The following is a 17685-nucleotide window of genomic DNA, read 5'->3' on the forward strand; positions in this document are numbered from 1 at the left end:
GAAATTTCCTCCTTATATCACAGGGACTGGGGATTGTCTGCCCTCTCCTTTTCTTATACAGAGCCACTGGTTTAAGTTTCCCAAGGTCTGATTTCACATGGGGATAATGTTTACCCTCCAAACATTGCACAGCAGCTAGAGACTAAAGTTTCCCACACTGATTAGGGCCCCCTCCTCCTCAAACATACACATTACATCATATAATTTGACTTTAACCCTATCCTTTTCATATCTGATGGTTTATTGACTATGTTTCCTACTCCACAGAAGTTTTGGCTTTACTTTATATTATACTGTAATACTACCTAGTGCATAACTAACGGTTGGCAGATCCATGATGGAAGTTTGTTGGATTATTTAAATAAAAGTGAGTTATACTGTTTAGTTTTTGGCCTGAAAAAAATTGGGACATTCGTTTGATTGCAACTAGTACATGTACTACCTGGTACATGGGAACCATTGCTTTTACTTTAAATTCTATGCATCAATAGATAAAATGAGATAACAAAATGGAACAAATTTTCATTGTCCTATAAGTGAAATTATGTCAACATTCAGAACCGATGGTCATGTTTGCTCAGCTTTGTGAAGACACGAGGCCTGTATACCCGTAAAGGCCTTATAATCCAGAACAAGATAACCGAATCAAAGGTTTTACAAATGTCCGACCAACTGTTCCAATATCACATGATATCGCCACAACACTGGCATGAAGTAAACTCGGTACATTAAACATCATGGCATTTGTCAGGAGTTTCAAGGTCACAGGTGCATTGTGGGTATCAATGAACGATAATTATGGTGGAGGGGAAAAAGAGTTGTGCTAACAGGATGATATTACCTGTTATTTCGTCACTGTCGCTCTTTGGGCAGTTACTCCGAGATTTAAAGTATCAGATAACGTTAGAGATTTTTCGTAGATTCTATTTACGGCATCGTCATCGTGAAGAAGAATTTCATATTCAATACATGAGCGGCACTTTAGCCTCTACATAATACATCTAATGTACTCTTGTAGAATTGTTGAGAAATTCAAGCTGTTAAATTTTCTGTGATCCTAATAGAATATCTGTACCCCTCACTTAACAGATAATTTCATTATACAATCGTGGAGAATCTTGGCTATTGTTGTGATATAAATGTGTAGAAAATAACCCCGCTGATAGATAGATTGGTGTTCAGCTAGCAATTACATTGCCACAATATAAAGGAAGAACATCTAAGTAATGTACTATAAGATTGATATTGGATTTAATCAAACTCGACTGAAAAATTTATATACAAAGATCATATACAAAGATCAAATAAATTGCAAAAAATTAAAAATGTTTCTATCCTTTATTGACATTCCTGCTCAAATGGAAATAAATATTTGTCAATTGATAAGATCTCAAAATGATGATTCTAGAGATAATCTGATGATTACAAAGGTAAAATCTTGTAAGATCTAGCTGTAATGACATCACATAGATATTCTAAATTTGTTTTTATTGTCTAATCATGTGGTAATGCTCTAGGTATTTCTTCTTATCTAACATATCAAATAAGATTATTGCTGGATTTTCCCTTATTTGAAGAAACATAACAAATCTACATGAAAGATCAGGGCCAATTCTCTGATTTGAATAACAGGACCCAGGGCCTTTTGAATAGGTAATTTTAAGTCATTAATTGTGAAATTTGTAGTAAATTGGGAATGAAGCATGCTGTAATTCCATTATTTTGTAAAAGATATCATTTTTATTAATATTATTCTTTCGTCACATTAAATAAGTTGTCATAAGTTTTGAATTTATGCATATAAATCAGAAGTATCAATTCGGAGATTTACAATAACTACCAACTGGTAAAACATACTGCATACATGTATAAACTAGTGCATTTTCAATTAGAAAATGCACTTAAGATAAGGAGATACTTCAAATTGAAGATACTAAAACCAGCATCAGCATCCGCTGCCCCTCTTGCTTTCTTACTAATACAAATGCATGGATGGGAGTGGGGGAGGAGGGGAGATGAGAGTCAGACAAATTCATTTCAAAGTGAGTCAGCAAACCCTCTGGTTCACCTTACATCTTGGGAGGACATATAGGCTTTTAAAAACTGATTCATGTCCAGAGATGCCCTAAAGATCCACTCTCTAGCTCCTACGATTTAAACATCATGTTGTGTTAATGACAACAACAATATATTTAAAAACAGAAAAAAGTGTTACAATTTATTTCAAAACTGCACATATCCGTTTATACTTGTTTCGTTAACTTGTTTCAGGAGTAGGCTGATGGCCTGGAGTAGTATTATAGCTGTCAAATCGCTGTGATAGGGTTAGGTCACCGTAGCAACTGTTGCCATTAAAGTGGGCGTGGCTCTGTTTAACGGAAATATAATGAGATTGTGTGAAACAGTTTTGTCAGCTATGTTTATGCCTTTAAAGTTAGTTAAGAAAAACAGAAGCTTAGATTCTTCCTAAAAAAAGCAAATTGTTGTTAGTTTTATGATATACTTCATCCTGTAAAGCCAATTTAATATTGCAGCTATTTTGAAAAAAAAATATCCATGATCATGGTTCTAAAAGACCAGAATGCTAGGACAGAGAGTGATTTATTTGCCAATTTGTATTCTCAGATTACATCTGATAAGGATGGGTGTATGGGCTAGAGCTGAAGTTTAGGTAATAAGTATTTTTCAGCCATTTCAGCCCCAACAAGTACCTTCGAAAATTACATTGGTTCGAACTGTATAGAAGCTTTTACGGTATCTTCATCCTGACCTCACATCAATTGCGTGACACTGGTGGCTCAATGGTGACTCTCTTCACATCTAGGCTGTGGCGGCAGAATGGTTAAGGTGTCTGACATTCTACTGCCTCCACCTCAAGTTTACAATATTGGAAAGTGGATACAAGTTGTTCGATATTCAACCACTTGACTGTCATTATTATGGTCATGAGTCACATGTACTCCTGTTGCCAGGTCCCAGTGTTAGACTCCAGAAACTTTGCTTCACCACCACGACCTGCCAGTACCTGAATGATATTATCTGTTAATAGGGAATAAAGCACTAACATACATTAGTTGGCTTTTTTCCTCTGCTGACCTTGTATTGCTGATTGAGCTACATGTTCTCAGCTGACCGGTGGTATGTACCTGGGAAGGTAAATTATCCCAGACAACAGGTCAGCTGCCTTTCTGTGATCACACATCTCAGTGGTTTTATTTGTCTGTGTGTGGGCCCCAAGGCTGGACATAGGCTACAGGACCATGGTCACCACAAGAGGCTGGACCATTAAAAACTACTGAACTATGGTCACTGGATGATTTAAGACAACTGGACAATCAGGTCACTACACTATGATTTAAGACAACTTGATGATGGTCACTACATTCCATTGAAGACAACTGGATGATGGTCACTACACTCCATTGAAGACAACTGGATGATGGTCACTACAATCTGATTTAAGTCAACTGGACGATGGTCACTACACTCTTACCAATAAAAGACATGCAACTTAAAGGGACAGAAATAATATGGGATGAGTGACACCATGAGGGGGGTCTGTACCTGATTGAGGGACTGATATGAAAGGCGCGGTTAGTGTGAGGGCAGGGCATTGGATACTGAGGGACGAGAGATTTGGGGTAGATTGGGCCATAAGAGGCCATTGAAGTATTGTGTTGATGCATGATTATTGAATAACAAAGAGACATTGGAAAAAAGTCTTTGAGAACTTGAGAACACTTCCCCAGATGGAGCATAATAAACATCAGACATACCATTTTATTAATTGAAGGTTGTAGTACCAGATACCAGATATATGTATTATGCTGTCTAATGTCTGTCAAACCATAAGGAAGATATATATAATTAAACTATCTGTGGAATGGAAAATAATGTCTACCGGTAATTACAACAGTAGTAAAATTTCTTGCTAAGCTTTATATAAACTTATGATACTGAATTACTACTGAATGGAATATAGTCATATAGATATACATCCATACATTTATACATGAGTACAGCGAAGATTTATTGGACACACACTTCAATAGATTTAACACTTTGGCTGTAAACAACATTATGATTTGTATATAATTAACCGGATAACGAACAATGACAACACTTGTCTTTATTTATCATTGGTAACAACTCATATCTTCATGACCTTTAGCACAAAAAGTGAGAAACATACACACAAATGTCGGCTTTATGATTGAGCTCTGACAACAAGAGTACTAAAAAAAAGCATGGCCTGCTACTGTATATATATACAATATATGGTAATGTATGTCCCATCAAGGCTGGTCAATCACAGGAGAATGAACCCACATAGGATTACACTGTGTCATCTTTCAAAACTAGGTCGCTGTGTCATCTTTCAAAACTAGGTCACTGTTTGATCATTACACTGTGTCATCTTTCAAAACTAGGTCACTGTTTGATCATTACACTGTGTCATCTTTCAAAACTAGGTCACTGTTTGATCATTACACTGTGTCATCTTTCAAAACTAGGTCACTGTTCGATCATTACACTGTGTCATCTTTCAAAACTAGGTCACTGTTTGATCATTACACTGTGTCATCTTTCAAAACTAGGTCACTGTTTGATCATTACACTGTCATCTTTCAAAACTAGGTCACTGTTTGATCATTACACTGTGTCATCTTTCAAAACTAGGTCACTGTTTGATCATTACACTGTGTCATCTTTCAAAACTAGGTCACTGTTTGATCATTACACTGTGTCATCTTTCCTTTCAAAACTAGGTCACTGTTTGATCATTACACTGTGCAGGGGTGTAAAAATTTATTTCAAAGCACTAGCCCAGGGCTAGTAGACACCAAAATCTCACTAGCCCGGCCTAAATATCTACTAGCCCAGCCAAAAAAAAAATGAAAAATTTATATAATACCAGTATTTTTTATACTGTATAAATTCAAATATTTTTAATTGAGTGAGTTTTTTTTATTATTTGCATCTACTTTTTTATTTAAATTCAAATAAACATTAAGAAAATCTTTAATCTGTGATATTTCTAGAACACAAATTTTAGATTTTTTTTTAATCCTGAGACCGGATTCTGGATTCCCGACCTTTGACCCGGATATTAGAATAACCATAACAAATATGGCTGCCTGTTGCAGGCATGGCTTTGCTGCCGACTTTTTGAGGAATAGATTCCAGTTCTTTAACATCGTTTTTGTAACTATTAAAATTTACTGATCTGATAGCTGAGATGACTTATTTGATGGTTTGTATATTGTTTTTCTAGAACTTGTGTTGCAAATTACGTAACTTTCACATGAAATGCTATGCATCACTATTCACTGTGGTGATCAGTGATCGGGAGGCCTACTGTACCTGTCTACAATCGTAAATAAATTATACAACATGACTTTATATTAAGATTTAAAGTAAGATACGAATATTACATAGAATTGCAATGTTTTAAAGTGTTATTATGACTTAATATTGATGTTTTTCGTTTTGAAATATCTTTGAAAAAAGTCACTAGCCCCGGGCTAGTATTGCTAAAATTTCCACTAGCCCAAGCTGAAAATTTGGTAGCCCCGGGCGTCGGGCTAGTGGATTTTTACACCCCTGACTGTGTCATCTCTCAAAACTAGGTCACTGTTTAATCTCTGACCCAAACCTTTGGAACATTTTGATCTATGTCAATATGTCAAAGCAAGAGAAAAAGTTTTTGATCTATATTCTAAAGGAACAGGTTGATATGACTCGAACAACAGTAAACATAAGACTCTGTCAGATAAGACGTACAGCAGGCTCTGGTTTCTTGAAATAAATGTACAGTAACAGACTTAATTCAAAGCAAGTTTTTCTCCTTATGCAACTTATGTATAAAAAAACAATGACTTTCAGCTTTTTACTTAAATTTGTTTTAAGAAATTGGGTTAGTCTTTTAATACTCATGTAAAGGTTTTGTTGGAATTCCTGTTGAATAACAGGTTAGTCCCATTTTGTCCAAATAGATGTTAAAGAAAATTTGAGTTGATGGTTAAAATAGATCGGTTTCAATTATATCCTATCCTAAGTAATTGAAAGAGTCATTGAATTTTCAAGCTAAAAAATCAGTTTAAGATTAGAAATCAGATTGCATTCCACTGTTCAATTTCATAGTCAAACCTTGTAATTTTGAAAATGGTGAGACCACAAATAAACTTTGAGGTATCTTACAATAATTATTCAAGTGAGTTAGAAAGCTCATTGTAAAATGTGAAATTAAATGGGATCTTTGTATGAATTTTTCCGATGAAATTCCACTGTAAGAGCTGTTTAAAGTTGTATTGCTGCTAATTTCACTGTAGTGATATGTAACTTAAACATTTGATATTTAAACATTGACATGTAACTTGATGATTAAAAGCATATGTCGGCCTATAAGAGAGCCGAAATCTAGGAATCATATATTCCTGGTTTTGAATAAAGCGCCTTCAATCACCGCCATGTTCAGTGACTTCGGGTTTTGTCGGATTCCTAATCGCATCACATGACTGACGTTCGACACGACCTGCACGTGGTGAGCCAGGTAACTAGCATAAGCACACATGTGTTTGTTTACGTTTTCCTTATGGCCTATATGAGCAAATCATGCTGGTATATGTCCACTGATTGAGTATTTGAAACATCCAATTTACACATAACCGTAAAATGTTGTGTGTATCAAATATTGTAATGTGCGAGCATTATTTTCTTTGTAGATAGAGTCTGATGAGGTCAACCACATGTTTTGTTTATGAAAAATTGTTGATATTTTCTCTTGGTTTCACAACTCTCGTTTTACTTCGAGATTGTCGCGACGCTGTTCGGAAGAGTTCGGAATGATTCCGCACCTTTCGAGCCTATTTTTCATGTGTACACGTTAAAAAGATTTTTTACTTTTATAATTAAAGATACTCCCAGTGCTGCAACTTTATAAAAAGTGGTAAAATTAGAAAGTTTAAACCTCAGGCAGACGGAGAAAAATATGTATAACACTTAAACAGTTTTCACTATGATCAAAAGAGCGAAAGTTATAGACCATACAACTTTAACCTTGAATGGACAATGATACACAGTTTGCAAATGTCATTTGATTACATTCAATATAGATAAGAGCTGACATTATATGATGCATTTTTGTGAAAAAAATCTGAAATGGCTTCTCCCTCAACTCTTATGTTACATCATTCTCTCTGGTTGTCATGGAGACGGAGATAGGATGGACAGAGGGCTACAGTATCCAGGATTTGTTACAGAATCTCGGATGTGTGTAGTTTGATCTGGCAAATATATCTTGGCATCCTAGCTCTGTTTCGATCTTCCAACATTCGGAGTCACTCTGGTGGATATCTGTTTCTTGTCATCCCATTCAGCCTCTGTACCGGTGTCATGACACCATACATCCAACAAACCATTCTACAGTAAACACAGCAAAAACAGAGATTATGGGATAGATACTTCTCTAGAACATATGTACTTTACAACAATCACTCATGTTTCTTTACCGATCTTTCTTTTTTTTTCTTACCACTGTTACATAATATTTGATTTGTTTGTATGCTGTGCCTTTAATTAGGTTTAGAAACTGTTCAAGACCATTCTGTAAGAATTCAAAGGTTTTATATGTGATGTTCAGAACATTGGTGATAAAACCAAATTTGATATATAGTATACATGCTTGATTCAGATACAGGTGGATTTGGCAATGTTAGGTGGTTTGTTTGTTCAGTTAACAGCCAGGGTCATGTTAGGACATGCCAAGTGTGATGGTTGAGGAAAACTGAAGTACCCAGAAAAAAACACCGACCAATTGTCAGTACGTGTTAGCTGCCCCTCATGGGATTTGAACTCGCGAACCAGAGGTGGAGAGCTTGTGGTTATATGTCCAGACATCTTAACACTTGGCCACCGCAGCCCCCACCCCAGTTGATTTGGGTATTCAGATATTGATTTATGCATGATTCTTGACTGAGCCTAGCCTCAAGGTCACATTTAAACTGTGTTTCTTAAAATTGACTAGGTACAGGAAGCAAAAATTCATCAAAAAGAATCATTTTATGAACCATCATGACTCCATTTTATCATGGTTGCATGGCCTGCTGATCAAAGTTTCTAATGCCCTTTAATCCATCCTGAATATTTTGGCAGTAGTGTTCTGTTCTTGCCTGAAATATCAGATGCAAATCGCTTTATAAATCGCTTTTATAATAAGTATTTTGGAATCTGTACTAAAGCATTGTCAATGCATGTATACAACAATCCTGTTACTTTCTAGCTCATATGCTGGCTAAATATTTAACATTTTCTCCATTCCATAGCAGGCCAAACCTTACTTATTATTAGCAATGATGATTGGCTTAAGATAGGAGCAATGTGCCCAAGGACACTTGGCTGTGTGAAGACAACATTTCAAGTGTCAGTAATTCTAACGTCAATATGTTTACAATTGTAACAAAGTTTTATAAATGAACAAAAATGTCATGTGTTGAAGTGTCTACGTGTTTATTGACATTTAAATCTGATTGTTGTTGCATGGTTTTAGCTATCCCTCAAGGGTACTAATCTAACTAAGTCTATCAACAATTCTTTATAACTACAGCAAAAATTAAACTGTCCCCAACTGTGACAGACTCAGGACTCTCACAGTTAAGTCTCAGACTGGTTTGAGATGTGAATCCTAGGGACCTTCTTTTGTATGATGAAAATTTAATGGCATCTAAAATGAATACCAAATTATTCACTTATTGACCATCTCTGTACAAAGACCACCTGCTTATTTAGACCACTTTATTGGGGTCCCACATTCAGCTCACTTAATTAACACTGTGTGGTAAACTTTGGTGGTCCTAATAGAAAGAGTAGGCTGTAAATTAACTCATTTATCCCTGAAAATGCATTTGGACTCTTCTAATTCAAAGTTGGAACAGTTCATTACTAATTTTCAGGGGTGAATGGAAGAATAAAAAGAGACTTGTAGCTGTACAGATGAGTTTGGTTTATCAACATGTAGAGTGAGAAACAAGAAAAAGACTTCAAGGCCTGTTGAAGATCATGTTGTATGAACACAAGCTGATTATATATTGTATAGAGTTATGTTTGTATATATGTTCTAACACTTCCTGTATGTATAAGAAGCCAATGTTCATTATTTTTTAAATGCCAAGCATTGTTTGGTAGATACTTCAGGGACTTTGAGATGTATAAGCCTTTTCACTGATAAAGCCTTGGTAAGCTGATTGATACAGTTTTATAGAGTACAAGAGGTCACTCAGGGGTTAAACTTACATACATACAGTTATGTCTCACTATGTAATTAACATTAAGTGGTGTAAAAAGTATATTTAACTACTAGACTACAAAAGAGGTTTGTTAATTATGTGATGGTGTAATTAACGATGACAGTATTTACTGTGTAGATTGTCAGATTTTAGCAGGTTACAAACAACATGTTTGTCCTTCATTACTCTGTAGTCTATATTTTAACAGAACATGTGCTGTTACATAATACATAGCTCTTGGGTTTTAAACTGTTCTAAACAGACAATTTATATCCACACACTGTGTATATGTGTCTACAGACATACAAGGATTGTCTAATTTGTTTGGCGAGTCTTTTTGAATACTGACAGCCTGGTATGTTAATGTATATACTCTTAGAAGAGGTCATTTGGTCAAATATTTACACACTCAGGAATGGTCAAGTCTGTTTTGTTTCCATATGGTTGAACATAGTGTTTTTTCTGGTTGAGTATCAATCCCTGGCCGTATATAAATGACAACATGGAAATCTTCTTTATTATACTAAATTGTAAGGCAAGAGTTTTGTTTGATCAAATAACACTCATTACACCTACATTGCATCATCATACAAATTATACCTGAGTAACTTTCTGTATGTGACTATATCCTGATGTTGTTGACTGGTCCAAACTGTACAGGTGAGAACTACTGGATATAAATGTTTTACACAATCAATATCTACAGCCAAAACATCTTCTCCTGGCATGTGAAGGTCAAGGTCACAAATGCCAACCTGGAATATAAATCAATTAGCTGTGTAGACTTTTGTGGTAACAAATTGGTTTTCAGAGATAATGGAATGTGAATTTGTTGTGTAGACCATTCCATTAGTCAGGTGATGGTGATTTGTATGGTTTGTTGTTTGGATTGCTATGGCCTCGTTTAAAATTTATTAAATTGGTTTGGTGTGCTCTTGGTCAACTATGAGTAAATATGAGTAATCCACAAACTTTGGTTTTATTAGACTGAAGTCTAACGAGCAGTTAGGGTCTTTTAAGAATGTACCAGGTTTCGACTTGGGGAAAAAAGAAAAAAAAAACAGCGGTCAGTACTGGCAACTCCCCCACATGAGATTCAAACTCGGAACCCAGAGGTGAAGATCTTGTGGTAAAATATTAAGTCAGGACGTCTTTTCCACTCGGCCACTGCAGCCCTCGTATCCAGTGAAACCAATGTAATATCCTGATGGAGATAAAAAAAAACACTTAGATGAATAATAATTGATTTTATCAATGGGCCTTTTAACACTAGTGGTTAAGATGTGCTATTGCACTGTCACATTGATATGGAATTCTACAACTAGAATTCAAGTTCCACTTGTGCTTCAATAACACTGGCTGTAAACCAAATTAAGTGTTATTAAATTTTACATTGAAATAGCTTTGAAGTAATACATGTAAATGCTGACAAAAAATGTAATGTTGATCATTTGAAGAACTTATGATAATGCAACCAAAAGTTGGCCATTGATATCTACAGCAGCAATGTAGTAAATCGTTGAGCAATGAAATAAAAGTACATTTTTGTATTGGAGTTATATTGACTTAAGTATTTATTTTGAATTGTTGATGGGGCTATCAAAATACTGCGTCCATTTTGTACATAAAAAATGTATTAATTAGTTGACCATAAGTTGGTTTTCGGTCAATTATATGTTTACTTTCGTCACTTTATTTATAATGTCAACAATGCAGCAGTTTAAGTTGAAACACTGAAGTGGTACTTTTACAGTTCAGCGGTGAATATCACTTACAATTTGTATATAGCATCAACAATAGAAAATATAACATTTATGTATATATATAGGAAAGCGATCAACGTTTTCCATTGTAGTAGTATTTCATGGATAAGATCAGAAAACATATGTCAACACTTGTAAGTCGTAGCTGTCACCCCTACAAACACATTTGAGCTCTTCTTATTCAAAGGATTGGAACAGTGCATTGTGAATTTTCAGGGGTGAATCAGGTACTTGTGGCCCAGATGGGGATAGCTAACTGGAGGAGGAAAGGTGTTGTTTGTGCTTCAGATTGAGAACCAAGTCTTGGCGATCAATATTTACCTCTCATTTAATAAAGTTTACCTGAATAATAGATGGCCACCTGGAAATGTGTAGGGCGTATCTCTATGTCTCATACAAACTAAACTTCACTCTGATGTATGATGAAAAGATTCAAAGCCTCAGGACTCCTTGCAGGCTTATCATCACCATTAGGAACATTCAATATGGCTTTAATGCACCTGGATTACATGTTGTGTTCTTGTCTTTTTCAACACTATAAGGACAAACTTAAGACTTTGGCAATCTCTGCATTAGATTAGGAGTTATGTCATTGGAGAGGAAATTATTTCAGAAAGGTCAATTAAAATGCCAATTAATTAATCTTAATCTTTATAACTTTTGCTGATAACAATTATTAATATACTAATTAGGGTTTGATATAGGTGGACACTGGACAGTTATATCGACCAGGACTGTATGAATTAATATTATCTTTGGTCCAGACAAATAGACAAGATGATTACAGAAAACGTAGCATGAGCTGCATGTTTATTGTGTTAATCAAAGGGATTTAATATTAGTATTGTTTGGCCTTTAATATCTTCTCTGTTCTTTCATCTTGATGAATGAGCCAGAAATAAAACAAACTTGTCTTTACCTTGATCTGAAATACAGCCTATAGATGTTGTTTTTGTCCCCAATTCGTTGTAGTTAATATTCATAGGCTCATCTGTATATAAAACACATATATTGATCTTTTTCTGTCTAAACAAGTATGTCGTTGCTTGGCAACAGTGCAATTCCAATGGCATTTGAGGCCATCTTTTTGTCTCAAGTGTTGACATGCAGTAGTGCTTTACCATTGCATTAAGGCTAAACATGGCCATTTGTAACACTTATATTTATCTGTTATGTCACATATGTTATGGAATTTAAGAATAGATTAGGATGACTCAGAATTGCAATTTTACGTAAATATTTTCAAAATGACTTGGCAAACTAAAACTTGGAAGTTATATGAAAATTGATAACAATTTTTTTTAGAAGAACGAGGAAAAAAAACATGGTCAAGGTCATGAAGTAGGTCAGTGGTCAGTGTGCTCGGACTATTAAATATTTTTGGTCCCCTGCATGTATATTAAAATCGTGATTCAAGTGAGTGTCTACATCATTAATTCAGGGCTATACATATTCGAATTAATTTCTAAATTTGTGACATCTATTGAGCATTAAGATGGGGTTTTTAATAGATTTATGGAAAATATTCTGAATAACATTTACATACAATTTATCTTCATGTGACTGCAGTCTTGGTTTTTTTTGTAACATTAGGAATGATTTATAGATATATTTCGATTCACAGAGCAATTTAAATATAGAGATCCATTACATAATTTGGCTAAGGAGACTTTTCGGCTCCTCGAATATAATCTCATTCCATCCACAAATCATGTGACCTGGCCATCACCTTTAACCTTAGGCCCCTTATGTAATGTATGGAGGGTCCCTTACAACCTTGATGATAATCATTATCCCTAAGGGTGGTGATTTGTGACCAGTTAACTGATTTGATATTGATCAGATGAAATCGTAAAAGTAGGTCTGGCCCAGCTGATTATAGGGTTCAACTTCACTGGACACTCACAATGCATCATTGGCCAGGTAGGCAGGAAGTGAAATTGTGAACAGGAGCCCTAATAATTCTCCAGAAGTATAGGTATACGTAAAACGTGACTAAGATCCCTTAATTCTCTCAAAGTAAGTAGTATATAATCTATACGGTCAAAAGTTAAACTCTGTGGGAAACATTCAGGTGTATTATTTATGAAGGAGCAGGGTTAAAATACAGTAATTGAATTAGTTTGGGGCATTAACACATCATTATGTCATTTAAAGAGGGTATTCTGTTATACCTGTGCTGGAGATCGAACCCATGACCTTCAGATTACCGGCTCAACAGATCAAGAGTTACATTCTGTCCTGGTCAAACATACAGCTTATGTAGTTATTAAATGATATAAGTTACCTAGTTTATTTTAATACAAAATTCTTAATAAAAATACATCTACTTGGGGTCATAAGTTAAAACTGCTGGTAAATTTCAACTCAAAAGGAAAACCTGACAAGAGAGGTAATTAAAATAACTTATAAAGGGGACTCCAAGATATAACCTTAATTGGTTTAATTTAGGGTTTTAATTGGATTCTAAGATATAACTTTAATTGGTGTATTTCAGGTAGTAAGTACAGTTACTAGGCTTAATTGCATTTTAATGCTAAATGTTAATGTTACTAGTGTATTTGAATGTTATATAATCATCGATTAGATCATCAGTCTACCAGACTATCTGGACATATCTATCCTAATGACATCACACCCTGGTATAACACCAGGCCAAAATGACCACTGGTCAAATCTGTAATGACTATTGGCTATTTTATGTCTGGACTGCAGTGTATGGTGATACTATCTGGAGACTTCATTGGCTTTGGATGATGGTGTATTTATATTAACTGTGGATGATGTGTATTTATATATAATTGTGGATTTGATGATAATTGAACATTAACTGTGTTTGCAATCTTTATTGCATCAAGGAAATGAAGGATCTTTCTTCACTGGAATCATTATCTAAGGTATGTTTATATCAGTTTGTAATGCTTCCTGGTCTCCTGACATACTGATATGATATGTTTAACATAAACTACTGAGGAATGAAGTACTATGAAAGTGAAACTTAGACAACCCGGAGAAGAATTGTGGCTGTGAATAAATTGATATTTCATAGATAGTTTAACATTGTGAGATATTGCGGCCTCGGTGTAATGTTTGTAAAGTCGAAAACAAGGAGGGTGTTTGATAAACTTGGACATGTGACAGGACAAGAACAGGAAATACAAACAGGGTGTCGCCTTAACACCAGATACTGTGTCCAGTGTTATCACTAGGCCATCATTTCTCCACCTCTCCTTAGTGTAAGGGTCAGGTTTAGGCAGAGTCTGATTTCTTGAAACAAAAATAGTGTGTGTCTGAAGCCAAAACTAAAGTCACTTCAGCAACTTGACAAAATATGTTGTCTATAAGTATGGGCCTGGTTGTGCTCGGGCCAGGAAGTTATGATGTTCAAGAACATTGTAAATCAGCCAGAGGGAATTTTATGCTTAAATATATGCAACCATTTTATCACCAAAAATTCACCCAGGGCATGATCTGACCTGGAAAATTATTTTATGATATCTGTGATGATGTTATGAAAAAAGTAGAAAGTGTATCATTAAAGATATAAAATCTTACAAAGAGTGAAGAAAAAAGAACATGAAGAGTATGAAAAAGTGTCCTATGTGGAAGAAACTTTTATATTTCGGGAAGGTTTCCAAGAGGTCAAGGTCAAGACTTCATCATTTGATAAAGACTTTACCTTATATATACATTAGATATAATTTTTCTGGAACTTTTAGTCGCAAGAATATATCTGAGGGTGCTTCTTACTGTTTTCTAGGTTTTGAGGACAATTATCTGGTAATGTAATGCAGACTATGGCACAAGTGAATAATGTGATCCCAAATAACAATAACAAAAGTGAAAATTGCATTTCTTCCATAGACAAAATAATTCTAGAATTTAAAGATACAATTTGGTGTGGGATTTGCATTATCTTATGATTTATGCCTGAAACTTTGATGTTTATCATTTTAGGAGGAGAACATGAGGATTCTCTTTGACAACAACAAGGAGGACATGAAGGAAAACGGTGTGAATCTGGAGAAGGAGACAGAACTTCTCATCATCGAAGACATGCCCTCTCCGATGACCATGGAAACCTCTGACTTCAATGGTAGGTCGGACGAGACCATGTCGCCCGAACCAGATAAATCTGACAAGTCTCAGACCGACACAGGTCTTGGGATGTCAGAGGACCTGACAATACCACTGTCTCCTCTTACAGACGATTGTGTGTCTCCTCTGATGGAGGATAACACCTTCCCTTATTTAGAAATTTCCGATAACTCTCTCCTGATTACAGAGGAGGTGAAGTCGCCCTCAGATATCGTGGATACTAAAGAGGACAAAGATATGAGGAATGGTGACTCTGAGGTCACTGTAGACAGTAAGTCACCCTCAGATAGTGTAGATAATGAAAATCTAGAGGACGCGAACAAAGACATCAGGAACGGTAACTCTGATACAGATGTCGTCCTAGACTGCAAGTCACCCTCAGATAATGTAGACATTGAGGTGGACACCAACAGAGACATTGGGAATGGTATCTCTGAAACAGAAGTCACTGCAGACTCTAACCAAGAGAATAACAGTGCTGATTCTCATTCTGAAGAGGACATTCATGATTTGGAGAGCTCTGATTTACATTCAGAGATTGCTGAAGAGTCAAATCAGTCTTCTGAGATAAACTGTAAAGAAGAATATGAGGAAGAATGTGAGAACATCCAAACAGACAATGCAGATGATAACCCATTCTGTGAAACCTTCCCTGAAAATATTCCCTCAGGCCTTCCTCCAATCATGGAAGAGGTTGTATCAAACATTCCACCAATTGTAGAAGAGGATGAAACAACTGTTCCTCCAATCACAGAGGAGGATGCTTCAAACATTGTGTCAATAAAAAAGGAGGTTGAAGCAAATGCTCAGGTTATAACTGGTGAGTCTGCAGCAGACGTTCCATCCATTAATTTGGATGAATCTACATTTGTGAAGGAGGAAGAAGCTACATCAAACCAAGAGAACAGAGTTGAGAAACAGGAAGATATTCCCCTGAATGGATTAGATAATAATGACTCTGACACCAAGGATGAGGATTTAGCATCTGAAAAAGTGGCTCTCATTATACAGGAAGCTGATGACAGCACTGATTTTAAGTCTCAAGATTCATCTCTCCAGGAGGCTACAGATTTACACATCAAGGAATCAAAAGTGAACTCACTCACCAATGATGCTGTTCCAGTTGACTCCGACTCAAGCACTGACCTTCCCCAGACCGAAGGGTCTCAGGGGTCATGTGAGCAACCTCTGACCCCCAGCTCCATGACAACAGATTTCATTGTAAGTATTTCTTTAATTCATTAAATTGCTCTTAATTGTTCAGATATTTATGTTACAAATACCTTTATGAAGGAGGCTCATGACATTATCAACATTTTTCAAGACATTAGAATTCTGATATCATCAATAAATGTATTTTAAGTTGTTTGTAAACCTATTTAGCATGTGGTAGAGCAGTGCCAAAAATGTTATGCTTGCCATTAGCTGATACTGCCTAAATGGCAGCTCCAAATGTAGTTTTCCCCAATGGAGTTGAAAAAGGTAATTGCTATAGTTGGGAAATGCCAAAAAGCATTTTTTACAAGATTTTCTGTGCTGAAATTGAGATCAGTAAATGAGAAATGAGGATGTCAGTATATAGCTTTTAGGATGTTAGCATTACTGATGAAGGCAGGATCAATCTGTTTGCCCTGAAGTGTTATCAGTTATGATGGTAAAGGTAATTCAAAGAAAATATTTGGATTTAATTTGTTACTTCTCATTGTGATTTAGTGACACTTAGTCATCTGTCGAGACAGGTGTAACAAATTAAAGGGCCATCCTTAATGGTCAGTGTGACGTAGATTACGGTTGACCATTGTCTACCTGAGTGTTCAAAGTCTGACTTTGCTAATGGTGGACTGTCTTGGGTAATCAGAGCCATTTGATTTGATCTTTCCCAAAGTCTGACGTCAGTTCACCATCATAATTGTTATGTAGGAATATGTCTGACGTGGGCATGAGGTGTCTGTATTTGTCTAATTCTAATTTGTTCTGTGGTGTTTGTGGTTAGAGGGAAACATTTCTCAACATATCTCGGGTTATTAAAGCTTTACTGGCAAGGAAATCTTTTATTTACTTCAAAGAAAACTAAAAATCTTAGGAAATATCATTTGTAAAGTTATGATAAGTGAACAGAGTGCATGGTAATGTAATATGTAGTTTATGTGTCTAAAAGGACAAGATAGAAAAGTTGACCCAACCCCAGATCAATTGTCAGGTGCGTCACGCCCCCCTGGTTTAGTGATCGGACAATGTCGTTTCTCCGGTGTACTGTTTGACCCCGCCTACCACACTCAGACGTAAATACATGCATCAAAACACAAATAATTGATCACAATGACAAAAAAAAAATCCTGGTATTGTAACAATTCACCTGTAATCATTGCACTAAATTTAGGCATGATGATGCAATTCTTTTGTAGACGTTTGTCTTCCTCCAAAGGTTTGATATTAATCAATGTTCTTAGACAGCTTACAAACAGTTCAGGAAAAAAATCATACCTGTAAAACGAAAAATCAAATGAAGTTTGTAAGACGAGTAGGAAATGTTTTTAATG

At 35.6% G+C, this 17685-nt stretch overlaps 1 protein-coding gene across 1 annotated transcript in view; it reads left to right on the plus strand.

Annotated features, from left to right (window-relative positions):
* The window catches only part of LOC138321681 (uro-adherence factor A-like), a 43799-nt gene that overhangs the window by 2258 nt on the left and 23856 nt on the right, over window positions 1–17685 (plus strand). Inside the window, exon 2 of the mRNA XM_069265549.1 lies at window positions 15005–16366. Coding sequence (XP_069121650.1) covers window positions 15005–16366 — 1362 coding nt within the window. The remainder of the gene's footprint in view (window positions 1–15004; window positions 16367–17685) is intronic.

Source organism: Argopecten irradians, chromosome 4 (assembly GCF_041381155.1).
Source record: "Argopecten irradians isolate NY chromosome 4, Ai_NY, whole genome shotgun sequence".
NCBI classification, from domain to species: Eukaryota; Metazoa; Mollusca; class Bivalvia; order Pectinida; family Pectinidae; genus Argopecten; species Argopecten irradians.